This window comes from Zingiber officinale, chromosome 8A (assembly GCF_018446385.1).
Source record: "Zingiber officinale cultivar Zhangliang chromosome 8A, Zo_v1.1, whole genome shotgun sequence".
Taxonomy (NCBI): Eukaryota; Viridiplantae; Streptophyta; class Magnoliopsida; order Zingiberales; family Zingiberaceae; genus Zingiber; species Zingiber officinale.
The window spans coordinates 62,743,683-62,768,737 of NC_056000.1; the positions used below are offsets into that span (position 1 = coordinate 62,743,683).

At 45.2% G+C, this 25,055-nt stretch overlaps 1 protein-coding gene across 1 annotated transcript; it reads right to left on the reverse strand.

Moving 5' to 3' along the window:
* Window positions 1–1,459: 1,459 nt before the first annotated feature.
* On the reverse strand, window positions 1,460–2,811 carry LOC122010910 (formin-like protein 6). The gene is made up of 4 exons (XM_042567376.1): window positions 2,736–2,811; window positions 2,228–2,652; window positions 1,646–2,128; window positions 1,460–1,573 (listed from the first exon to the last, which is right to left on the reverse strand). Exons 1-4 carry the CDS (start codon window positions 2,809–2,811, stop codon window positions 1,460–1,462), a joined length of 1,098 nt encoding a protein of 365 aa, XP_042423310.1.
* Window positions 2,812–25,055: the final 22,244 nt, after the last annotated feature.

Consider the following 25,055-nt stretch of genomic DNA (forward strand, 5'->3'; position numbering starts at 1 on the left):
ATCCAGGCCTAGTGCAAGGGGTTTGACATAACGTAAGCCTTCACTTCAGTGGCATACCCATAAAGCAATGGTCAGACCGAGGCGGTCAACCGAGAAATAGTACGAGGTCTGAAGGTTAAGCTGGATCATGTGGGAGGTAACTAGGTGGAGGAGCTGTCAAGCATCCTATGGGCTTATCGTACAACACCTCGAGAAAGTACAGGTCTGACACCCTTCCATATGGTTTATGGCAACGAAGCGGTAGTACCCATATAAATTGGAGTGTCATCAGTCAGGAGGACATTATACGATGAAGGAAACGCAGAGAGGGGTTGGCTGAACTGGATCTCATCAATGAAACTCGTGACAGGACGACAGCTCAGCTGGAGGCCTATCGACAAAGAATGAGGCAAAATTATAACAGAAGAGTGATTCCTCGATTCTTTGGGGAAGGAGATCTGGTCTGGAAGCAAATTAAGCCTGTGAGAGATGTGGCCAAGTTTGCACCGCAGTGGGATGGGCCTTACAAAGTTATCAAGAAATTATTGTCGGGAGCTTATTATTTGCAGGATAATCAGGGCAAAAGGTTGGATCGACCTTGGAGTGCTAACTACTTGCGGCCTTACCGAGTTTAAAGAATCATATAAAGAAGAAGAAACCAGGCTGTCAAATGTTTGACAGGTCGGGATCACAGGCCGGGGCCAAAAGTAGGCTGGATAGTGCGGTAAGAGGATATGTCAAAGCGGAAACTGTACATTTTAATATTTCTTGCAACAGACTAAGAAATTTTAGCAAAAATAGACCTTAAAGTGCAAATGAATGTGCATTAAGAAAATAAATAAAGTTTCGTAGGAAGTCTTTAAGTTACATTATGTACAGGCGGTGAATAAGAATCATTTGAAAGGAGCAAAAATATCATCCGGGATCTCTTTAAGGATCCGGTCAAGATCTAAAAACTCAATGGGAGGAGCTGATTTTAAGTAGCCCTATTCGTAAAGTTGTCGCAGAGACCCAGCCGCACCATATACAACAGAGGTAGAGAAATACTGTCTTGCTTGTGTACAAAACTCTGGAGAGCGCAGGTACAGGTCGGGACTCTATTTACAGCGATCATTCTCCCCTTTCTTATAAATAGCAGGGCTGTAGATACTCCTTCAGCTGTAGCTCGGGCCTGAGCCAGTTCAGTCCGGGCTGCCAGAAGCTCTGCCGCTTGAGACATTACTTGGGCCGCCTGGGATTTTAGTTTCTTGTCCTACTCCTGTGCTAAATTTTCGGCAGCACGGAGCTTCTGAGTCAATTGATCAATAGCTCGCTGATGCTCCAAAGTCTATTGGTCTATACGTTGCTGGTGCACGGCGTCGACCTGACTTTTTTCTTCTTGAAGACCCTTAAGCTTATGGTTAGTATGAGCCAAGGATACTTCCAGATGGTTCTTCTTTTTGGTTAGATCCTTTATTTCGGCTCTCAGGGTATGACTAGCCTACGCAGGGTCCTTTAATTGAAGCTCCAATTCTGTTACTATATCTCGCAACATCTTATTTTGATGATGAACATCCTGGAAGGACTGGTTTATCATCAGGGACTCTGCACAGGCCTAGGACATAAAGGAAACATCTGATAAGAATGGGAAGGATAATAGCTGTGGTAATCAATCGCGGAAGCTTACCTTGATATACAGCTCAGAGAATCTATCCATCTGGGCAGGGGGCAACAAGAGTTTCATTTGATGCATACTTTCTTCCCACAAAGTGGCCAGGCGACCTTTCATTATCAAGGAGCTAGTGGAAACATCTTGCCGTGACTGTAACTCAACCTCAGAATGAGCAGTGGTACGATAATAGAGAGGAACAGGTGGTGGTGGTTGGGAAGGCCCAACAGCTGACTCAGAAGGAGCTGCGGGAGGCACCCGAGAAGGTTCTGGAGGTGAAGTGGCTGGTGAAGAGCAATGCGAGGGGCCAGCCTCAGTGCTCTGATGCTGTTGCGAAGTGGAAGGTTGAGCTAACGGAGACTCGACCTGAACCTCAGGCGGAGCAGGGGAAGCATCTGCTTGGCCCGGGGCAGGAGTCGGGGTTGTAACAGGAGGCGGAGGAGGAGGAACAGCGGAAGGGCCCGAATCTTGGCTAGGATTGGGGGCTCTACGGCGAAGTCTCTGAGCCAAGGGCTAATCGTCCTAGTCAGAATCTTCTGAAGGTAGCCGAACCCTGCGTCGAGAAGAAGAAGGGGCATCCCGGCCCGAGCGGTCATTCACAGAACGAGCCCGACGAGCTGCCTGAGAAGCTTCTCTGAAGGCAGGGCTGACATTGGGGGCGTTGGCAGATCTGCGACCGCGGCCACGACCAGGGCTAGAGGTCGGTCGGAAAGGATCAATTGACTGAAGGGGCGTCGGGGTGAAGGGCTGAGCAGTAGGCGGGGCTCGTGGACGAACAGGGGCGGTCGTCCGGGATGAAGGTGCAGACCGGGGATGAGTAGGGCGAGGAAAGGAGGCATGTTGGACAGTAGAGGAGACTCTGCGAGGAAGACGGGGTCGAGGATTTGCAGGGGAAGCCACACCGACAGAGGTCAAAGACGAGTAGGGGAGCGATCTCCTTTCTAAAATAACTCGACCGCGCCTCATTATCTCCATGTCACTTATAGGAAGAGGTTGAACTTCTGAAGAATGAGTTAAGACCTCAGCTGTACAAGATAAAGTAGGAGGTCAGCTACAGTGAGAAAAATAAAATGCATGAAGTTAGAAGAGAACTAAAAGAGAAGCTTACCAAGGGAATGAGGCGTCTCAGGAGTAAGATAGCTCAGGCGGAAATAAGATAGCAATTCCTCAGATAATAAACGCATCAAGTTCAGCTACCATCCTACCAAGCGAGAGGAAGCCTCTATATAGGATGTATCAAGGTGGAAATCCCCCAGTGGCGGGCTCGGGGGAAGTGATGATTGCCATTGCAAGGGCCACTCTACTTCATGGGGAAATCGAATGAAGAAAAATTTGCTCCTCCAGGTTGGCTCAGAAGGTTGCAGAGGTGAGAAGAAAGCAGTTCGAAGATGAGGTTGGAATTGGAATGTGCCTTCTTCCTGGTGCCGAAGGATGAAAAAGCAGTGGAATAAAGGGCCAGACCAGGAAAGCTTTCATACGTCGCAGAGCACTACAAATCCACAGAGGATCCTTATAGAATTCGGTGTCAGTTGTTCCAAGGAAATTTTGAAATGACGGCACACGTCAGAAAAGAAGGGGTGGAGAGGAATACAAAGGTCAGCCACGAATTGTTCTTTAAAGAAGGTGCAATATCCCTCGGGAGGAGCAAAAAAATGGTGTATTCTAGTGGGGATGATCACATGTGCGTTATCCCCGACTCCATAGGTATATCGTAGGTCATCCCGATCCAGTTCGTTGAAAGTGGATGAGCCAGGATAGTACATCGCTGCCAGAGAAGATAGAAAAGAGGAGGACGCCATGAGAAAAGAAACAGAAGGAGAAGAGATCAAGCGGAAAGCTACCGACGCAAAAACAAGGATTCAGGAGTAGTGAGGGATTCAAGCGGAAGGAAGAAAAAGACGTACAACGTCTGGAGGTAAAAGTTAGAGTAGATTATTTATAGCCGTTGAGCGGAGGGGCATTTTAGTCCATTATCATCCAACGACGCACAATAATTGGCGGGAGCAAAGAGGGTCGATGGATCCTCTTTGAAAATAACGCCCAAGGGTATATCGGTAAAAGTATTGGTACGAAGTACGAGGAGATAGATTTCGGGAAAAGATGCAACTGTTTTAAGAGTTAAGTGTTTTATGATTCCTGGTCTAGTCTTAACCCTCGATTTCCTGCTCTGGAATTATCTTGACTTAGATTACGGAGGAAAGAGCAGACCGAGGTGTGTGATTGATCCAGTGCAGTCAACAGAGAAAGGCACGCTAAACAGGTTAGGATATAAATGTAGACCGGGGTGATTCGCTAAGCTAAGTTGAGTGGTCAGCAGAAAAAGGCAAGGAAAACAGGTCGGAGTAAAAAAGAGAATCCCGACCTGGGCTATATAAAACTTGAACCAGAGGGTCGAAGTACACCTCTATAATGCCACGGTTCATATCGGTCGAGAAACATATAAGGCAACTGATAAGAAGCTAATGAGCTAAGAAAAGATTGATAATAAGCAGCCATGTCATATCATAAGAACATAAGAAGGTTAACATATCATAAGAAGGCTAAACAGTCCAAGGTAAAGACAAATCCAAAATTACGAAGCAAATAGTTGGGGTGAAAGTTTGGCAGTTTCATTTTTACATTAAAGTACATCATACAGTGCCACATCAAGGGTCAGAATCAGCAGGAGGCTTGGGAAGGAGAAATAAGTCGTCATCATCTTTGAAAGAAGGAAGTGACCCGGCCGGAAGCTCGTTCACCAGGTGGGCAGTATCCAAGAAGTCTTTTGAAGGGGCAGAGCGAAGCAGATCCTGCTCAAACATTTGACGAGCTCCGCCGACCGCGCCACAACAGAGCATAAGGTTCATCAAGCCTCCGACCTTCCTCAGGAAGAAAGGAGATGTGATGTAAGATCGCCTGTATGCTCTTAGATGATCAGCTTCACCTGCTTGATAATCAGCCAGCTCTACTCGGGCCTTCTCTGCATCAGCTCGGGCCAAAGTCAAATCTTTTTGACTTTGGGAAGCATTCTCTTGAGCTTTCAAAAGGTCGGCCTGCATTGATTGGAGGGTTGTTTGGCTGCCCTCCCAGCGACTCTGAATTACCTTCTCCCGGTCGGCACTAGAAGGTAGTTGACCCTGGACCTCTGTTAAACTCTTCTGAAGAGCCTCGCGGGTTTCTTGCAGACTCTTCAGATCGGAGGATAGGGTGATCAACCGGGCATCCTTCTCATCTAACTCAACTACCAGCGAGCGACGCCTCTCCGCCTCAGAAGCCAGTTTAGACTCGCTGGTCTGCAGAGATGCCTCTAAGGTCTTTATCTTGTCAAAAGCTACCTGGGAGATATTCCGGGCAGATTCTATAGACTCCCCAATTAACCGAAGATATCCCGCTAAATCACCGGACGTGGGGTTCAGTGGGTCTCGGGGAGTCAGCGGCAGCTCCAATTCTTGAAAGTGAGCCTTCAGCTCCTCATGCTCCCTTTGCAAGTTTGCTGTATACTGGATCGCACTTAGGCCAGCAGAGAAGGCCTGCATAAGACGCAAAGTGAAAGATTATAAGGAATTCTGGAGGAAGAGTCTTGAGAAAAGAAAAACTCACAGAGACTATCTGGCGAGAGGCGTGATCCAACCCCTCCATCGGCAGATTGTTCCAAAACTTCTGATTGCCAGACAGCCAGGACGCAGCTAACTCGCCCTGCAGCTGAACCAGGCCAATAGTGGGAGGAGCCTCTTCTGCAGTTTCTTCGACGACATCGGGCTCAACGGAGGAGGGCAGACGCCAGGAGATGGTGAAGGAAAACTTTTTGGGGATTCTCCCATGAGATCGAGAAGTGGAGGCCGGAGCAGCTACAAGGAGGGAGGCGGATAAAGTGGTCGAGCTCCCGGGCTGGTCTAATACAGGAAAAGGGATCTGCCCGGGGGAGAAGGCTTGAGCTGTAAGAGAGGCCTGCTCAGCCCGACCGGGGGTTTGGGCTGATATTCGGAGCGACAGAGCAGGAACCTCTGGCCCCATAGCCATCTCCCGGTTGGGAGTAACAGTCTTGGCTTCTGAAGATTGAGAGGCGACGGATGAGCGATGGCCAGAAGGAAGAGGGGGAGGGGACGCCTGAACCTCTGGAATAACCTTCTTCCTTTTGCGTTGGAGCCGTAGACGTTTGGCGGGCAAGGGAGATGTGGCTCGCTCTTCCTCGGCCTGCTCCAAGGTGGCAAAATCTTCCGTAGGAGCGGCATCCAGGGGAAGAGCAGGGGAAGCTTCCTCCTGAACTGGCGTAGGTGGGGCAGATTGTGAGGTGGAAGGGACCGACTGTGAGGCAGAAGGGGCAGACTGGGATAAAGTAGCCAAGCCCTGTTTCAACTCCGCACTCAAGGTTTTCAAAACAGCAATAGATTGGTGTTTTAGGTTTGAGGAGTAGGCACGGAGCATAGCAACCTCTGCAAAGTAAAAGAAAAATACCTCAGTTAGCGAAAAACAGCAAGAAGAAAAACAGGGTCTTACCTAATGGAGCCCTTATCTCTGCCTGAACTGAGCTGAGCCCGAAAGAATACAAAAAGCCTTCCAAAAGTATTGTAGACAATCGAACGCTGACGCCTTGAAGTTTTTCTGAAGCGGTGTCTCAGGAAGATTGATGTTGATGTACAGGGAGGTTGGAAGGAAGGTCAAAACATCATTCGGTCGGCCCGGCTAGGGGTTCCGGTGATCTAATAAAGAAGAAACGGGATTTCCACCCTTTGTTGGAAGAGGGCATGTCAGAAAAGAACTTAAAACCAGGTCTAGCCTGTACCATGAATACCCCTGGTTCAGAGCGTTTGAAGGAATAAAAATGATGGAATAGCTGAACATACAAGGGGATTTGATATATGCGGCATAGAATGACGGTGCCACATACAACCCTAAAGAAGTTGGGAGCAAATTGAGAGGGATAGACACCAAAATAGCGGCTCAATGAGGAGATAAATGGATGTATGGGAAAACGAAGGCCTCCTAAAAGCTGGTCCTTAAAAACAGTCATGAAGCCTTCAGGAGGGTTTGCAGGATGTTCGCGGGGTGTGGGGATGCGAAGTTCGAAATCCTCACTAAGGCTTAAGTTAGACTGAATCACGGAGAGGTCATGGTCATCTATGTTGGAAATGTAACACGAATACCAAAAGGAGGCCTTATCGTCCGCCATTATCAAGGTGAGGAAGATCGAAGAAGAGGTCAGTCGAAAGTGTTAGGATCCTTCGTACGGAGGCTAGAGAGGGGGGTTGTGAATAGCCGACCCCAAATCGTCGCGTATCTACAAAACGTATTAGCGCAGCGGAAAATAAACACAGAAACGAAAGGGAAAGAAGACAAACCTCAAACAAACCGATGTAACGAGGTTCGGAGATAAACTCCTACTCCTCGGCGTGTCCGTAAGGTGGACGAAGCCTATCAATCCGTCGGTGGATGAGTCCCCGGAGAACCGGCTAATAAATGCTCCTTGTGGGTGGAGAAACCTCGCCACAATACTTGTAACAACAAGAGAGGAGTACAAGGAAAGCAAGAAGCAAATACAAACAACAATATGAATGCAACACTCGCTTGCCTTCTCTGTCGATCAGAGGCGATGAAGCAGCAACTTCACAACCCAAACGCAGCAGCTGATCGACGACTGGAAGCTCACGCGAAGCTTCGGAAGCGAGCTCAACAAAGCTCAGAACCTCAGAGCACAGAAGTAGAAGCTTCAATCCAATGGAAGAAGAATGAGAGCCAAGAAGAAGAAATGTAGAAGCTCTCAGCCTCCTTTTATACCTGCGGAGAAAGAAGCACAGAAGAAATCTAGCCGTTGCGTCGCAGCTGCCCGATCGATGCATGGACCGATCGAGAACCCACTTGATCGTCCACGCACCGTCGGGAACTTCTGATCGGTCTTGGGGACCGATCGAGGCTGATCGGTCCCTAGACCGATCAGCCCCTCTTGCGCCTCGCTCTGTTACGATTGACTCTTGATCGGTCACCGATCGATCAGTTATCACTGTATCGATGTGTTCTTGATCGGTCCACCGATCGAGAATATTCACGCAGATCACTGGATCGATCACCAGATCGATCCAGCTCATGGTTTCGCCCAAACCAAGTCCAAACCAACATCCGGTCAATCTTGACCTGTTGGTACATTGCGCCTAGCATCCAGTCACTCCCTTGACCTGCTAGGACTCCCCGCTAAGTGTTCGGTCAATCCCTTTGACCCACTTAGACTTTTCTCTCCGTACCATGTATCCGGTCACGTCTATGACCTACTTGGACTCCCCATCACTAGATGTCTCCCTTGCCCGGCTTCACTCACCAGGACTTTCACCTAGCTTCACTCACTAGGGTTTTCACCTGGCTTCACTCACCAGGATTTCCAATCTGCCTGGCTTCACTCACCAGGACTTCCCAACTGCCTGGCTTCACTCACCAGGACTTTTCCAACTGCCTGGCTTCACTCACCAGGACTTTCTAACTGCCTGGCTTCACTCACCAGGACTTTCACTTTCACCTAGCTTCACTCGCTAGGATTTTCACCTGGCTTCACTCACCAGGACTTTCCACATCCGGTCCAGAGAACGAGCTACCGAGCCCTCTCTGACCACAGTCCGGAGAACGAGCTACCGAGCCCTCTCCGTCTTCCCATGTGCCAAGCTTCCATACTTGGACTTCTCCGTGCCAAGTCTCCATACTTGGACTTTCTCCCGTGCCAAACTCCCTGCTTGGGCTTTTTCGAGTCAGGTTAACTCACCTCGGGTCAACCAGGTCAACCTTGACCACGAGTTGCACCCACAATCTCCCAAGCTTGTATCCTTGTCAAACATCAAGATACAACTTTTCTGTTCACGTCAAACATCGTCATAACTCGTCAAACATCAAAACATAACTCGAGTCAAGTCAACTCGAGTCTGGTCAACCAGGTCAACCTTGACCTAAGGTTGCACCAACAGAAAGGAAAAGAGGCACCAGGCGTGAGAAGTCGAGAAGAGGAAGGGCTGAGACACCAGAGACAGTGAAGGAACGAGGAAACGAGGACAATCGAAACACTCAAGGCAACAACGGTGAACTGCCTTTAGGACTTATAAAGTGGGTTTTCCTAGGGAATATCAAAAAGATGTGTTGAGTATATTTTTGGGTAAAGCGCCCAAAGCCGTCCGATCACAGAACGACATGCTCTTATGGGAAGTCGTGTACAAAAAGGAGTGGAGCCAGCGGCGTCATACGGCGTAAGCAATAAAGGTGTGGGACATGTGTCACCCCCCTAGGAAACGTATTAATGATGGACATGATAAGGAAATCATGAGAGGAAGCGGGTGTACGGAAAACGTCTGCTAAGCGATCTTCTTGGGAAACGGCGAAGAAAATGGGCGGGAAAGAAATTCGAATGTGGCGAGGCCATGAGACATCCTCTCCACAGGGGCTGAGTAAGATTTTAATATTTTTATCTCCGCAATACATCTGATACTGTGTATCTCTTGCCTGCAGACGAAGTCGAAGCGGTCTCTTCAAATAATCCCTGGTTGGGAAATCACCCCCAGGTCGGCAACGTCTGTCCTGGTCGGGAAATCACCCCCAAGTCGGCAACGTTTGTCCTGGACGGGAAATCACTCCCAGGTCAGCGACATCTATTTCCAAACGGGTTTTCATAAGAATTATCGGTCGACTGTTCCAGACTCTCGCCCCAGTGCGAGTTATAAGTTAGCAAGGCTCTCACGCCCAACGACCTTACCGGTCAGTTGTCCCAAACTCTCGCCCTAGTGCGAGTTATAAGTGAGCAAGGCTCTCACGCCCAACCACCTTCCCAGTCGGCTGTTCCAGACTCTCGCCCCAGTGTGAGTTATAAGTGAGCAAGGCTCTCACACCCAACGAACTTACCGGTCGGCTGTCCCAGACTCTCGCCCCAGTGCGAGTTATAAGTGAGCAAGGCTCTCACGCCCAACGACCTTCCCGGTCGGTTGTTCCAAACTCTAGCCCCAGTGCGAGTTATAAGTGAGCAAGGCTCTCACGCCCAACGATCTTACCGGTCGGCTGTTCCAAACTCTCGCCCCAGTGTGAGTTATAAGTGAGCAAGACTCTCACGCCCAACGACCTTCCCGGTCGGCTGTCCCAAACTCTCGCCCCAGTGCGAGTTATAAGTGAGCAAGACTCTCATGCCCAACGACCTTCTCGGTCGGCTGTTCCAGACTCTCGCCCCAGTGCGAGTTCCTTACCAGTCGGCTGTCCCAGACTCTCGCCCCAGTGCGAGTTATAAGTGAGCAAGGCTCTCACGCCCAATGGCCTTCTCGGTCGATTGTCCCAGACTCTCGCCCCAGTGCGAGTTATAAGTGAGCAAGGCTCTCACGCCCAACGACCTTCTCGGTCGGCTGTCCCAGACTCTCGCCCCAGTGCGAGTTATAAGTGAGCAAGGCTCTCACGCCCAACGACCTTACTTGTCGGCTGCCCTAGACTCTCGCCCCAGTGCAAGTTATAAGTGAGCAAGGCTCTCACGCCCAACGACCTTCCCGGTCGGCTATCCCAGACTCTCGCCCCAGTGCGAGTTATAAGTGAGCAAGAGCCTCACGCCCAACGACCTTACCGGTTGGCTGTCCCAGTCTCTCGCCCTAGTGCGAGTTATAAGTGAGCTATGCTCTCATGCCTAACGACCTTCCCTGTCGGTGCAATGATTTTCTCGGTCAGTACTCCTTATGTTCGCCGTATTCGTCGAAGCAAAATGCAACAAGCCAAGTTCTCGCGCCTGACTGGTCAGTAAGCCATATTTCAAGAGTTCTGGCTAAATAAGAAATTTCGCAGGCGCACTCTCAAGTCGCAAGCACATTCTCAAGCGACTCAGTTGCTTCGGCCGGAGGCTCATATGTTAGGAGGTAAGAGGAAGATGGGGTAAGTGTTGGTTAGTCTTAGGAAAACAAACCGGTTCCACTGTACAAAATTTTTTGTACAAGTGTCGAACCTTTCCTTAAATAACCTATTGTGTTCTTTAGAAATTAAATTAGGAGTCACAGACGAAACTTAACATCATTGATTCCAAATTTAACTTATCTGTTCTTGATGGTTTAGATTTGAATCGCAAGTGGAACTTAACACTATTGATTCAAATCCACCTATATTATTAATTCCATTAAATATTAATTTCCAAAATTGGCTTCCAGGACTGCATGGCGAGGCACATGACCTTCTTGGATATGAGAGCAACCACCACCGCCTAGTCAAAGCTTTTTAAGGAAAGTTAATATTTAATTTCCTTAAATAACTCTAGGTTAACCAAAAAGAACAATCGAATCACAAATTTAAAAAAGAAGAAAACACAAACTCGAAAAATAAATTCGATAAACTAGATCTAATTGCCTCTTGTATTTAGAATTCTTACAAAGAAAATAACTAGTATGATGCGGAAGAAAATTACTAGTTATACCTTCTCTTTGTAAGCTAATGACCTCGAGATCTTCTGCCGTATTCCTCGCCTCGCCTTGGACGTCGTGTGGGCGACGATCCTCCAAGATGAACACCACCCAAAAGCTTCTTCCTCTTCTTCTAAAATCCGGCCACTACCACCACCAAGGAGAAGAGAGCAAAAGGGAAAAGAGAAGGGAGAGAGGGGCCGGCCACCAAGAGATCACCAAGCAAAAGAATAAGAGTTGTTATCTCATGAAGCCCCCTCACCCCTTCTTTTATATTACTTGCCCAAGGCAAATAAGGAAAAACTTTTTACAAAAAATAAAATCATCCTCTAGTTTTTCCTTTTCCCTTTTTATTTTTCCTTTTCTTTCCTCTTGATTGAATCAATCACCAATTTTGATTTTTTGATGATTTTAATATTTTTAATATGGTTGGCCACTTGCTTGGGCACCAAGCAAGGTGGTCGGCCACCTCATCAAGGGGAAAAAGGAAATATATTTTTTATAAAATTTTACAAAAAAAACTCTTATAAAATTTTACAATATCTCTTTCCTAAAGTAGGAGTTAAAAAAGGAAAATTCTAAAAATTAAAACTATGTTTTAAAATTTAAAACTTCTCTTATAAAATTTCCTTTTTTAATATGATGATAGAAAATTTTAATTTTAAAACTTATCTTCCTTTTTTTCTTAAACCATAAGGATGGTTAAAAAAGGAAAGTTTTAAAACTCTCTATTAAAACATGTGGCCAAATTCAAATAAGGAAAGTTTTTAAAATTAAAATCTCTCTTTTAAAACTTATAGTTTTTTACAAAGAGAAGATTTTAAAAATTCAAAAACAACCCTCCTTGTTTGAATATTGTGGCCGACCCCTTCATGCTTGGTCACCAAACAAAGGGTCGACCCCTATAGAAGAGGATGTGGCCGGCCCTTGCTTGATCACCAAGCATTGGACCGGCCCACTTCTTGGACACCAAGAAGATCCTTACATTTGGATGGACTTAAGGCTATAATGAGGCTACGATAGGGACCTAGAGGAGAAATTGATTTTGGCCTTCTGATGAGCTTGAGTATCCCGTGTTTGCCCCGAACACACAACTCAAGTTCATTGATAATAACTCATTCCACTAGAGAGTTATTATCGCACTACTGCACCAATCCCAAATTACATTATGGGCTCCTTCTTATCATGAGTGTGTTAGTCTCCCTGTGTTTAAGATTACGAATGTCCACTAATTAAGTAAGTTACTGACAACTCACTTAATTAATATCTAGCTCCAAGAGTAGTACCACTCAACTTCATTGTCATGTCGGACTAAGTCCACCTGCAGGGTTTAACATGACAATCCTTGTGAGCTCCTCTTAGGGACATTCTCAACCTAGATAACTAGGACACAGATTCCTTCTATAATCAACAACATACACTATAAGTAATATCATTTCTCAACTCATCGGGCATATTAATTTATCGAGCTAAACCTCACCCTTTGATAAGTCAAAGAAATAAATATTAAATATATGTGTTTGTTATTATATTAGGATTAAGAGCACACACTTACATAATAACTAAGGTCTAGTTCTTTTACTAGGTCAGTACAAAAAGCACTTACCTAAATGGTTCTACTCAATACACTTAAAGTATATCAGTGTAATTTATTAGTCAAGATAAACTAATACTTAATTACACTACGACTATTCTGATGGTTTGTTCCTTTCCATCTTAGTCGTGAGCAACTGTTTATAATTTATAGAGAACCGACAACATGATCTCCTGAGTGTGACACCACACTCTATGTTATCTACTATATAAATTAATTGAACAATTACATTTAACAAATAAATGCAGATATTGACCAATGTGATTCTTTTATTTCAAAAATAAATATTTACAAAAGCTAGACTTTTAGTATACACTCCAACAGTAAGCAAGTTATCTTTATTATTTTTACTATTTTAGCTAGAAATATTAGAGAAATGCAAGTGTTCTATATAAACATAATAATACCTGAACAATAGGGTGTGGGGCTACACCATGAGTGGAACTCAGGAAACAAGTTTTATTCCGTTAATTAGGGGTACGTTCTTTATGGGTTTACATTGCTGCCGGATCCAGAGAATTGATCCTTTCTAGCCATATGAGCTTGAGCTCTAGTCAGATCTTCCTTAATAAGATCGATAGCGCGCTTCAGGTGTTCAATAGTCTCGTTTTTAATCCGTTCTTCCTCTTTCAGGAGAGCCACCTCATCCTCATGTTTCATCTTCAAGTAAATAATATAGTGAACTTGGCTCTGGAAATCCGATTGAGCTTTAAGCTTGAGAGCAATTTCAACCCAGGCTCTGGATTTAGCGGTCAGCCAGAGGTTTTCCATTTCGTGAGTAAGGGACACTTGAAAATCTATGCTCGCAATCATCTCCAGTAAGGCTTCTTCTTTTTTAACCAATGACTCCGTCAGATGGGCAATTTGTTGAAGCGCGGAAGCAAGCTCGAGGGTGTCTGTTGCAGGTTCCATGGAGACTTGGTGCTTTAGTAACAGGAGGAAAGCGTGAGGTAAAGAGAATAAGGGTAAGCTCGGACCTTTTATAATAAAGGAGGAAGTGGAAGGGGTTCCTCAGAATTTGAGTTGATGCTTGGGGAACTGTGTGACATTTATGGGAAAAGTGTACGCTCGGAAGATGAGGAGTCAACATGCGCATAGAAAGGAGCCCGTTTATCTTCTAGGACGACGAGAAATTCTACAGAAGGTTATAGAAGATAGTTGGGGGACAGGTCGGTAGAGAATGTGAGACCCAGATCAGGTTACAAAGGGACTGGGGTCTAGTCAGTCAGATTAGAGCCTAATTCGACTAGACTTGAGGGGGAGGCTTGTGATACGGTGCATTGTCGTGGGGTCAGTAAGATGATGTGGTTAGGAGTCAAGACTACAGAGGGGTTAGAAGTCAAGCTTACGTAGAGGTCAAAAGTCCAGCTTCCGTGGCTAGTCAGAAGTCCAGCTTACGTGGAGGTCAGAAGTCCAGCCTCGGTGATTGGTCAGAAGTCCAGCCTCCGTGGCTGGTCAAAAGTCAAGCTTACTTGGAGGTCAGAAGTCTAGCCTCCGTGGAAGTCAGAAGTCAAGCTTGCGTGGCTGTAGTCAGAGTCCCAGCTGACAGGGCAGTCAAAGGATAAGATTCCAAGTTGAGCCAGATCCAGCCACGATAGCAATCAAGAACGGGGTCCACAGGACAAATACAACTAATGAGAAGGCCCACAGACCAGGTAAGGGCACAAAAGGAAGGGCCTCGGGCGAAACACAGTGGGCCAGGAAACGGACTGGTCACGCAGGTCGGGACATACAATCCATGGATAACAGTAAACAGATGCAGGTCAGGATATGGACCGGGCGTGCAGGTTGGAACGTACATGCCATCGATAACAGTGAACATAAGCAGGTCGGGAAACAGATCGGTCGTGCAGGTCGGAACGTACATGCTATGAATAACAGCGAACATAAATAGGTCGGGAAATAGACCTGGCGTACAGGTCGGGACGTACAAGCCATGGATAACAATAAATAGATGCAGGTCGGGATACGGACCGGTCGTGCAGGTCGAAACGTACATGCCATGGATAACAGCGAACATAAACAGGTCGGGAAATAGACCTGGCGTACAGGTCGGGACGTACAAGCCATGAATAACAATAAACAGATGCAGGTTGGGATACAGACTGGTCGCGCAAGTCGGGACGTACAAGTCATGGATAACAGTAAACAGATGCAGGTCAGGATACGGACTGGTCGCGCAGGTCGGGATGTACAAGCCATGGATAACAGTAAATAGATGCAGGTCGGGATACAGATTGGTCGTGTAGGTCGGAACATACAGGCCATGGATAACATCAGACAGAAGCAGGTCAGGATACAGCCGGTTGTGCAGGTCAGGATACAGACCGGTTGTGGAATGTACAGGCCATGGATAACAGCAGACAGAAGTAGGTCAGGATACAAACCAGTCGTGCAGGTCGGAATGTACAAGCCAAGATAGCAGCGGATCGAAGTAGGTCGGGATGCAGATCTAGCATCTAGGCACTACAGGACAAACAAGCCAGGGAATCGTAACTGCTCGTCAGAGAATGTCAGAGAATATGCTAACAGTCGGGGCTCATTCCCCCTTTAGTTCTGTTGCCAGCCTATCCGGAGAAGCCACGTGTCATTCACCGCCAGACAAAGCCTAATATCCGACATTCCCTGACACCCGCCAGGTCCCAGAAACATCCATTGCAGTATAAAAAGGGATGCTTTGTCCCTTATGCAGGTACGCTCACTCGTCATTTCTCACTAGTCTTTACTTTTCGTCCTTTCTCTGTGTTTTCTGGGGAAAAAGTACCTGACTTGAGCGTCGAAGGGCCTGACCCGGGGACTTTTTCCCTGGTTTCTGGTCTCTAACGACTCGTGGGCTCGTCTGAGTGTGCGTAGAGCCGCAGTGTCATCGTCCTGGTCATCCTCCTTCATCAGCCGCTCGTGCGAACCTTTCCGCGGGGGGGGGGGGGGGGGGGGGGGCAGTCGTGCAGGTCGGAACGTACAAGCCATGGATAGCAACGGATCGAAACAGGTCAGGATGCAGACCTAACGTCCAGGCACTACAGGACAAACAAACCAAGGAATCGTAACTGCTCGTCAGAGAATGTCAGAGAATAATCAGTCTGTCAGGGAATATGCTAAACAGTCGGGGCTCATTCCCCCTTTGGTTATGTCACCAGCCTATCCGGAGAAGCCACGTGTCATTCACCGCCAGACAAAGCCTGATAGCCGACATTCCCTGACACCCGCCAGGTCCCAGAAACATCCGTTGCAGTATAAAAAGGGATGCTTTATCCCTTATGCAGGTACGCTCACTCGTCATTTCTCACTAATCTTTACTTTTTGTCCTTTCTCTATGTTTTCGAGGGAAAAAGTACCTGACTTGAGTGTCGGAGGGCTTGACCCGGGGACTTTTCCCCTGGTTTCTGGTCTCTAACGACTCGTGGGCTCGTCTGAGTGTGTGCAGAGCCGCAGTGTCATCGTCCTGGTCATCCTCCTTCGTCAGCTACCCGTGCGAACCTTTCCGGGGGGGGGGGGGGGGGGGGGCCAGGTAGATCCGACGCTTCGGTGACTTTCTGTCAACTTCCAGTACACCAAGGCCCCCCCTTCATCCGACTCAGCTTCCGGACGGGATCACCGGCCTACGTGTCGATCATATCCTGCTATACGTGCTGATGTCATATCCCGATCCGCGTGTCGCTGCTAGGTCCCAGCTCGTATATCGTCTTTCGGATCCAGGTCGTGCTCGATTAGGTGCTGTCATATCCAGCTCTACATCCCGTTCAGAGTCATCTACTCTTTCGGGTCACGACAACTTGAGTAGCGTCCCGACCAGCTCACTGATCCACCTAAGGGTGCCCTCCTGGGGCAGGATATGTTCTCCGTACTCACTCTACATTTATTTCATTATTATACGTCTTAGTCTGTTACATATATATGTTAGAGCAATCCCAATGGTACGTGGGACCATTTGTTTTGGTGTTTGGGCAAAGGGTTTAAGTTAGGTTTACCCTTGTTATTTGATATGTGTACTTGAGTTGTGCAGGACTGCAGGTGACACATGTGACTCAGGTTGACGGCTTCGGGTCCGGTGAAGGATGGAGCATCCGAGGGACCGTAGACGAGGCAGCAAGGACAATGGCCGAGGGAAGCGACTTCGACGCATACGCGAAGGATGACATTGGGGACAAGCCGCGGGCTTGGATGCATCCGAGGGACGAGAGCCAAAGGAAGTAAGCTTGAAGGCAAGAGGTCAAGGCTGCAAAAGAAGAGTCAAATGAGTCGTGAGGGTATGAGTGCATGAGAGATTGTACTCGGAGTAAAATCCTAGCTTTAGGGTTTTACCGTAGCGTTACTGCAGCAGGTACTGTAGCGTTACTGTAGCAGTCGACTGGTGCATGGACCAGTCGACTGATTTACTGTAGCAGAGAGCCGTTGAGATAGCCGTTGGGCTGACACCAGTTGACTGGTGCATGGACCAGTTGACTGGTAACGGGCAAATCAGGTTCTGATTTGTTCCAAGCTCTATAAGAAGGAGCTTGGTATGGCCGGCCAAGGCGACGAAATTAGACTTGGTTAAAGCCTAATTAGTAGTCACAAGAGTTCTCAAGTGCTTGTGTAATCCAAGAGGTCTTGGTGTGTTTGTGGTGAGGTTTCTCCACCCACAAGGAGCGACTTGAGATAGTCGGAGGTTGCCGGGGGCTAATCCACCGACGGATAGGGATCGTCCACCTTACGGACAGCCGTGGAGTAGGAGCATCATCTCCGAACCACGTTACATCGACGTGTATTGGTTTGCTTGTTCTTTTCTTTGTCTTTAGCTTTCGTATTCGTAATTAGTATTTGTATTTCCGCTTGCGCACTAACGAATACGTAGGAAGCGAGTTATTGGGGGCGTCGTCCATTCAACCCCCCTTCTAGCCGACCACCGATCCTCCAACAAGTGGTATCAGAGCGAGGACGCACTTCACCGGACTAACCGCCGAGAAGAGCAACGCATATAAGAAGATGGCCGGGTTGATTGTCCCTCCAAAATTTGAAGGAGGAAGCCTTGGGGACATCACGTATTGGATGATGAAGATGGAGATCTTCTTCAACACGGATTGGGACATAATGATGGTGGTCAAAGAGCCATTCAAAGTCCCAAAGGACAAGAAAGGAAAGAAGCTCCGAACACGACATTGGACGGAGGAGCAAACCTCACGATCGGAGGCAAACTCAAAGGTAATAGCAATTTTAATTGATTTGTTGCCTAATGATGTTGTGAGTCGTGTAGGTAAATATGAGAATGCCCATGAATTATGGAGCAAAGTGAAGAAATTTCCATGGGAGGAATTTTTGCCTACACAAGAAGAAGAAGAAAAATCCAAAGAAAGTGACGAAGTGGTCTAAAAGGAGAAGAAGGACCAATCGGATGTGGAGCCCAAGGAGATGGGCTTAGTAGCTCAAGAAGAGGAGGTGGAGCAAACGGAAGTTGAGTCATGCTCAACATCCGAGGAGGAGAAGGAAGATGAGGCATCATCTACATCCTCAAGAATTAAAGAAAACTCCAAGGCAAGTGAAGAAGAAGAAGAGGTCTTGGAAGTGGTCAATCTAGCAAGCACCTCCACCGAAGCAAAGTCAAAGGACCACATCATTTGCTTCGGGTGCAATGAGAAGGGACACTACAAGAGTAGGTGTCCAATGGGTAAAAAGAAGGTAAATCCTAAACTCATTCAAGTAAATTTAAACACTAACAAGGGTTGTAGGAATGAAGAAGCTCAAAGGAGGAGATTGCGCATTGTGTGCTTCACGTGTGGGGAGAAGGGACACTACCACACCAAATGCCCCAAGAAGGGGGAAATCAAGAAGCTTGCACATTTAAAGAAATGGGAGAAGAAGAGAAGCAACAGTCAAGGGGGAGCTTCAAGGGTAAGGGAGGTATACCCTAACTTGAAGGTTAATTCAAATTTAAACTCCTCCATGCATGCTAGGAAAAATAATGTTAATCATTATATGCCCATGCAAAATTTTGGTTTCAAATATCATAATCGGAATAGGGTAAATGTAGATTATAACCCTAGGAAATCTATGCATGATAAATTTAGAAATGGTAGACCAAAGGAGACCCAAGGCATTAATCCCAAGAAGGGGAGACATATGCCTAGAAAAGGTAGGTCTAGGAATGTCCAAGGTGGACATGTTGACTCTAGGGTTAGGAACCTAGAAAGGGAGAATCAAGCTTTGAAGGCAAAGCTTGATGGGTTAGAGAAATTCCTTAAGAGATTCACTATTGGATCTAAGGGATTAAGCATGGTGTTGGGTAGCCAAAAACCCAACAATGATAGATCGGGCTTGGGATACCGATCTAGTCCCTCCAAGGTCAAAAGGAGACCATGTGCTAGGGTGGCACATGATAAGGGCAAGGGAGAGTCATCCAAGGCCAATAAAAAGAAATATGCTAGGGTTGCATATGATTATGGCAAGGATGATGTGTCAAAGGTCAAGAAGATAAGGAGATCTTCTAAGGGACATCATTGTGGTTTGGTCACAATAGATGAGTCACCTAGGGAGGTGACTAAGGTAAAGAGCTCTAGGGGGAGCTCCAAGTGTCAATTTGGGACCCATGGCCAATGGATCTCAGGTGGGTTCTACTTTGGGGTCTAGAGGAGCCATGGAGTGTGCCAAATGGTTTGGAGACGAACTTGAGTCTCAAACCTAGGGATTTGGCACACATGGATTGTGTTTCATGCAAGGAAATATGACATTAAGGGTCATATAGCATGATAATTGGTTTTGGATGTATAGATGCCATATAAACCAATGCTAGGGATGCATTGTGGGTTGGTATGGGCAAATATATCAAGAGGAAGCCAAAACTAGGACTTTAGGTCAAGATTCAATTGAACCATTTAACTAGTTTTGGATTTTGTGTCAATCTTGTGATTGGTAATAGATACATTTTGTAATGTATTTTTCCCAAGTAGACAAGTGTACAATAGACTTCTCCACAAAATTTAGGAATTTTTGAAGGTCTAGGGAATTTCTGGTGCATTTCTGAAGTTGGCCTGAAAAGGCTGATTTTTTCAGAAATAGGGTACCAGTCGACTGGTACAGATACCAGTCGACTGGTAACAGTGTTTTTGAGCACAGAATGCCTCTGTAAGCTCATTTTGTCGATACCAGTCGACTGGTGATGATATCAGTCGACTGGTAACAGTAAATTTCGACCACAGAATGCTTCTGTAAGGTTCTGTCGAAGGGAGCAGTCGACTGGTACTTGGGGAAGTCGACTGATACCAGACTGAAAGTGTTTTTCAGCACTGTTCTTGACCGTGTCAACTCATTTAGGTGTATGAGATCCATGAGGGATAAATACATGAGTTTAGGGTCAGTTTGGATGATAAGTTTTCAACAATTGGGATATTGTTGGAGAACTTTTTGGATGTTAGGCAAAGGGGGAGAATTAAGGTTTAGTTGGGAAAACCTTTAGTGCCTTTGCGTAGGGGGAGCCTTGGGATAGGTTCTTAAAAAGTCCTGTAATAAAATCCTAGCTCAATGGGGAGCATAGGTGTAGGGGGAGCCTTATGATAGGTTCCAATACATGTTTACATTTTGTTTCGGCGGTTGTCAAGTGTGTAGCCTTGGCAACGTAAGTCCATTCGGTGTTGTAAGTCCAAGTGTGTAGCCTTGGCATCGTAAGTCCATTCGGCGGAGTAAGTCCAAGTGTGTAGCCTTGGCATCGTAAGTCCATTGTATTAGCATGTTTATTTGCTATTTGTTTTCCCTAACTTAAACGTATTGCCAAACACCAAAAAGGAGGAGATTGTTGGAGCAATCCCAATGGTACGTGGGACCATGTGTTTTGGTGTTTGGGCAAAGGGTTTAAGTTAGGTTTACCCTTGTTATTTGATATGTGTACTTGAGTTGTGCAGGACTGCAGGTGACACATGTGACTCAGGTTGACAACTTCGGGTCCGGTGAAGGATGGAGCATCCGAGGGACCGTAGACGAGGCAGCAAGGACAATGGCTGAGGGAAGCGACTTTGAGGCATACGCAAGGATGACATTGGGGACAAGCCGCGGGCTTGGATGCATCCGAGGGACGAGAGCCAAAGGAAGTAAGCTTGAAGGCAAGAGGTCAAGGCTGCAAAAGAAGAGTCAAATGAGTCGTGAGGGTACGAGTGCATGAGAGATTGCACTCGGAGTAAAATCCTAGTTTTAGGGTTTTACTGTAGCGGTACTGTAGCAGCTACTGTAGTGTACTGTAGCAGGTACTGTAGCGTTACTGTAGCAGTCGACTGGTGCATGGACCAGTCGACTGATGCACTGTAGCAGAGAGCCGTTGAGATAGCCGTTGGGCTGGCACCAGTCGACTGGTAACGGGCAAATCAGGTTCTGATTTGTTCCAAGCTCTATAAGAAGGAGCTTGGTATGGCCGGCCAAGGCGACGAAATTAGACTTGGTTAAAGCCTAATTAGTAGTCACAAGAGTTCTCAAGTGCTTGTGTAATCCAAGAGGTCTTGGTGTGTTTGTGGTGAGGTTTCTCCACCCACAAGGAGCGACTTGAGATAGCCGGAGGTTGCCGGGGGCTAATCCACCGACGGATAGGGATCGTCCACCTTACGGACAGCCGTGGAGTAGGAGCATCATCTCCGAACCACGTTACATCGACGTGTATTGGTTTGCTTGTTCTTTTCTTTGTCTTTAGCTTTCGTATTCGTAATTAGTATTTGTATTTCCGCTTGCGCACTAACGAATACGTAGGAAGCGAGTTATTGGGGGCGCCGTCCATTCAACCCCCCTTCTAGCCGGCCACCGATCCTCCAACAATATATTCGTCGGATCTGCTTCGAGCATCGGGGTACCAGGGATCGGGGTAACCCGATCGCTGGCTGCAGGTAGCGTTGACCAGAAGACTTATGACGACTTGATCAACATAGAAGTCATCTCAGCATACCCTCTTCCGGGACATCGCGATTCGGTCAGCATTCCATCCATCTCATCCGGCGGTCCGTCTGACTTAGATTCCGGAGAGGATCCTATATATATATATATATAATTTTAAAGAATTTTGATAGAATAGTATGATTTAATCTTATCCCAATCTATCGACCCTAAGGCTACGTTTAGTTGGATGTAATGTAATCTTACTTGTAATGTAATCAAATTTGTAATGTAATGTAATGTAATTTTGATTACATTATTACGTTTGATAATGTAATGTATGTAATCTTTGATTACAATGATGATTACATTATTTTGTTTGATGTCCATTATTTTTTATAAAAAATGTAATTCGTATTATTATAAAATGACAAAAATATTATGCGACCTCTACCGATGGCCGCCGCACCTCTGCCGGAGCTTGCGGCAACCAACGGTCGTCGCCGTTGGCCTCCTCCGCCGATAGCCGCCACCGGCGACGGCGACAATGGCCGGCAGCGGCTGACAGTGGTCGCCGGCGGCGGGCGGTGGTTGTCGGCGGCGGGCGGTGGTCGTCGGCGGCTGGCGGTGGTCGTCGTCGGTCGTCAGCGGTCGTCGGTCGGTCGCCGATCGGTCGCCGGCCGTCGATGGGCGGTGGCAGTGGCAGCGGGCGAAGTTGGGCGGTGACAGAGTAGGAGTATATTTGACATTCAAATTTTTATTAAAAGGTGACTTCGTAATGTAATCGGATTACAATGTGTTTGTTTTGTAATCCAGATTACAAAATTTCATTATATTTTGTAATTCAGATTACATTACATTACAAGTTAAAAATAAAACCAAACAAAATAATCAGTCTTGTAATGTAATCTGGATTACATTACAAGGCAGATTACATCCTACCAAACGCAGCCTAAATCTATTCTATTTATAACAATAATGTATTATGGATGTTTTTAATTATAAAAAAAATATCGAAGAGAGAGAATAAATAATAAAAAATAAAAATATGATAAATTATAAGGAAGTTAATATATTATACAGTAAAAAATTGATATTTTAATTTAATAAAGTAATTATTTTACTTTAAATTTTAAATTTTAGATAATAACTCTTATCCGAATGCTCTGACAATAATAAAATTAATGCTGTGTGGCTTGTGGAAGCAAAGAAATTAAGAAAATAAATAATTCTCTGAGGGGAGAGAAAAGAAAACACAGAGAAAAGAAAAGAGGGGGAAAAAATCTCAAGGCAGAATGAACGAAACATATGAGGATGCGATGCACCGCTCCTTGCTGGAGCTGTGGGGCTTCGACGACCGAGACCGACAAGTCCTACACTCAGCCCACCGTCGCCAACATCCGTCGAGCCCTCGTCGACCTCGTCTCCGCCGTCAGGCTCCGGATTTGGCTTCAGATCCTTCTTGAAGCAAGTTGTGCACGAAGCATTCGAGTCCCACGGTATCCACCTTCCCCATGAAGGTCGACACCTCATAGGCAGCGACGACGGGGCCGCCGTCGAGCGCGGGTACCGGGAGCGCGGCGGCGAGGGCTATTTCAAAGTTTTTAAAGTTTAAGGTAAAATCATTAATAATGTCGTTAACAAAAACTCTGTTAATAATGTTGTTAGCAAGAAGTCTTTTAGGGTGTGTTTCAAATTATCATGTATTAGATAATTGAATAAAATATAACGGAATAATGATATCATCTAATTAATTAACATTTAATGTATTATCCCTGATTTTAATTTCATATTTGATTATTTTTTTTTAATAAATTTAGTTAATAATATTAATAACATATATAATAAATAAATACAATTAATTTATAATTTTAAAATTTTTAAATAAACTTAAATATTTTAAAAATATAATTAAAAACTTAAAGTTTTCCATTTCTTTTTCGATTTTGCCTTTTTGCCGATTCCAATCTTTCATCGCCGCTCCCACCTACGCGATCATTAGTGCCACCTCTTCCTCAATCTATTGATCCCGCCTCCTCCGTAAACTTACTGGCACTGCCTCCTCCGCAAACCGCCGACATCGCCTCTATTGTCGCTGCCCATCGTCATATCATTTTTTATCGTAAGATGTTGTTTGGAGGTGATTGTCAGCACTACCTCCTCCACAAACCACCAATGTCGTCGCTGTCTCCTCCGCAAGCTACCGTCGTCGGCGTTGCCTCCTTCGCAAGCTACCGTTGTTGCCACCTATCCCACCAAAGAGGCTGGAAAACAAAACCTCCTCCGCAAGCTATCGTCACCGCCATCTCATCCCACCTAGCTACCGCTGTTGCGGAATAAGTCATCCATTTGTGCGCCCCTCCTTGCCTCCGCTCCTTCCAGGCCTAACAACCACCTTCCCTCCTTCGCTCGCAGAACCGGGAGGGTAATTTTGAAAAAAAAATTATTGTTAATCACGGAATGAAGAATACCCTAAGTTTTCCAAGGTAATTAGATTCCTCTTTTGCTAACGTTTTAGTGAGACATCCTTCATTATGGGGATTATCTACACCTTGTTTAATTTAGATAATTGATGATTTCGACACGTTAGCAAAAGGGGCATGCAATTCAGAATTGGAAAACCTAAAAAAATTGAGATTTTTCTTAATTATGGGATTAACAATTTTTTACCAAAAATACCCTTCAATAAGAGAAAAACGTGAAAAAAAATAAAAACATAAAAAATAAAAAGCAAAAAGGCTTAAAAAATGTAAAAAAATAATAACAACCTAAAAAAATATAAAAAAACACATAAAAATGTAAAAAAAAACGTAAAAATCATATAAAAACATAAAAAAAATGAGGAATGTAAAAACACATAAAAACGTAAAAAAGAAAAATTAAAAAAAATAGAAAAAGTAAAAAATTAAGAAATACGTGAAAAAATAAAATAACATAAAAAATAAAAAAAAAGAAAAATGTGAAAAAGAAAAAGTAAAAAGTAAAAAAATATTAATTTTGTAACTAAGAGTAATACAGTAAAATATTAAACTAAGTTACTCAAACCTTCAAATAAATAAACTTTTATTGTATTATCTAAATTGAACTAAAAAATATTTGATTATATTTTATTTTTCATAACCTTAATTATATGATTACCTAGTAATCCTATAACTTTAACCAAAGGATTACCTAATCACATAACTTTAATCAAATGTATCTTTAAAATTTTTAAAATTCTTATAGTATCTTGGCTCAACTATTAACAATGTTAGCTTCCTTAGTAATGACAATGATTTGATAAGCATACAATTTGTGAGTAATTATTAAGGAAACGTTGAAACCCTCACCTCGAGTTCCTCGAGTTTCTTTGGACACGAAAAACTCTTGCATTAAAGAAAATCTTCATTTCTGATGCAGAATATAGTTTTTTACAAACTTTGGAATCTTAAACTCTAAACTTTAAACTCTAAATTTTAAATCCTAAAATATTATTTTACAATTTAATAAAAGTACCATAATAAGTAATAAATCAGAATCATAATTGATATGATTGCTAATTCGGCTCCACTTAAATTTTTCTTCTGCTATTAAAATAAATTAAAAATATCCATAATGGATAATACACCGATCGAACAGTTTGTGGATCAACATTCCATTAAAA

Excerpts from the sequence above, each read along its gene's own strand:
- LOC122010910 (XM_042567376.1), bottom strand. The coding sequence starts at position 2,811 with ATGCGTTTATTATCTGAGGAATTGCTATCTTATTTCCGCCTGAGCTAT. Across the intron at positions 2,653-2,735 it reads TGAGACGCCTCATTCCCTTG|CTGAGGTCTTAACTCATTCT; the intron begins GTAAGCTTCTCT and ends TATCTTGTACAG. Across the intron at positions 1,574-1,645 it reads TCTCTGAGCTGTATATCAAG|GCCTGTGCAGAGTCCCTGAT; the intron begins GTAAGCTTCCGC and ends TTTATGTCCTAG.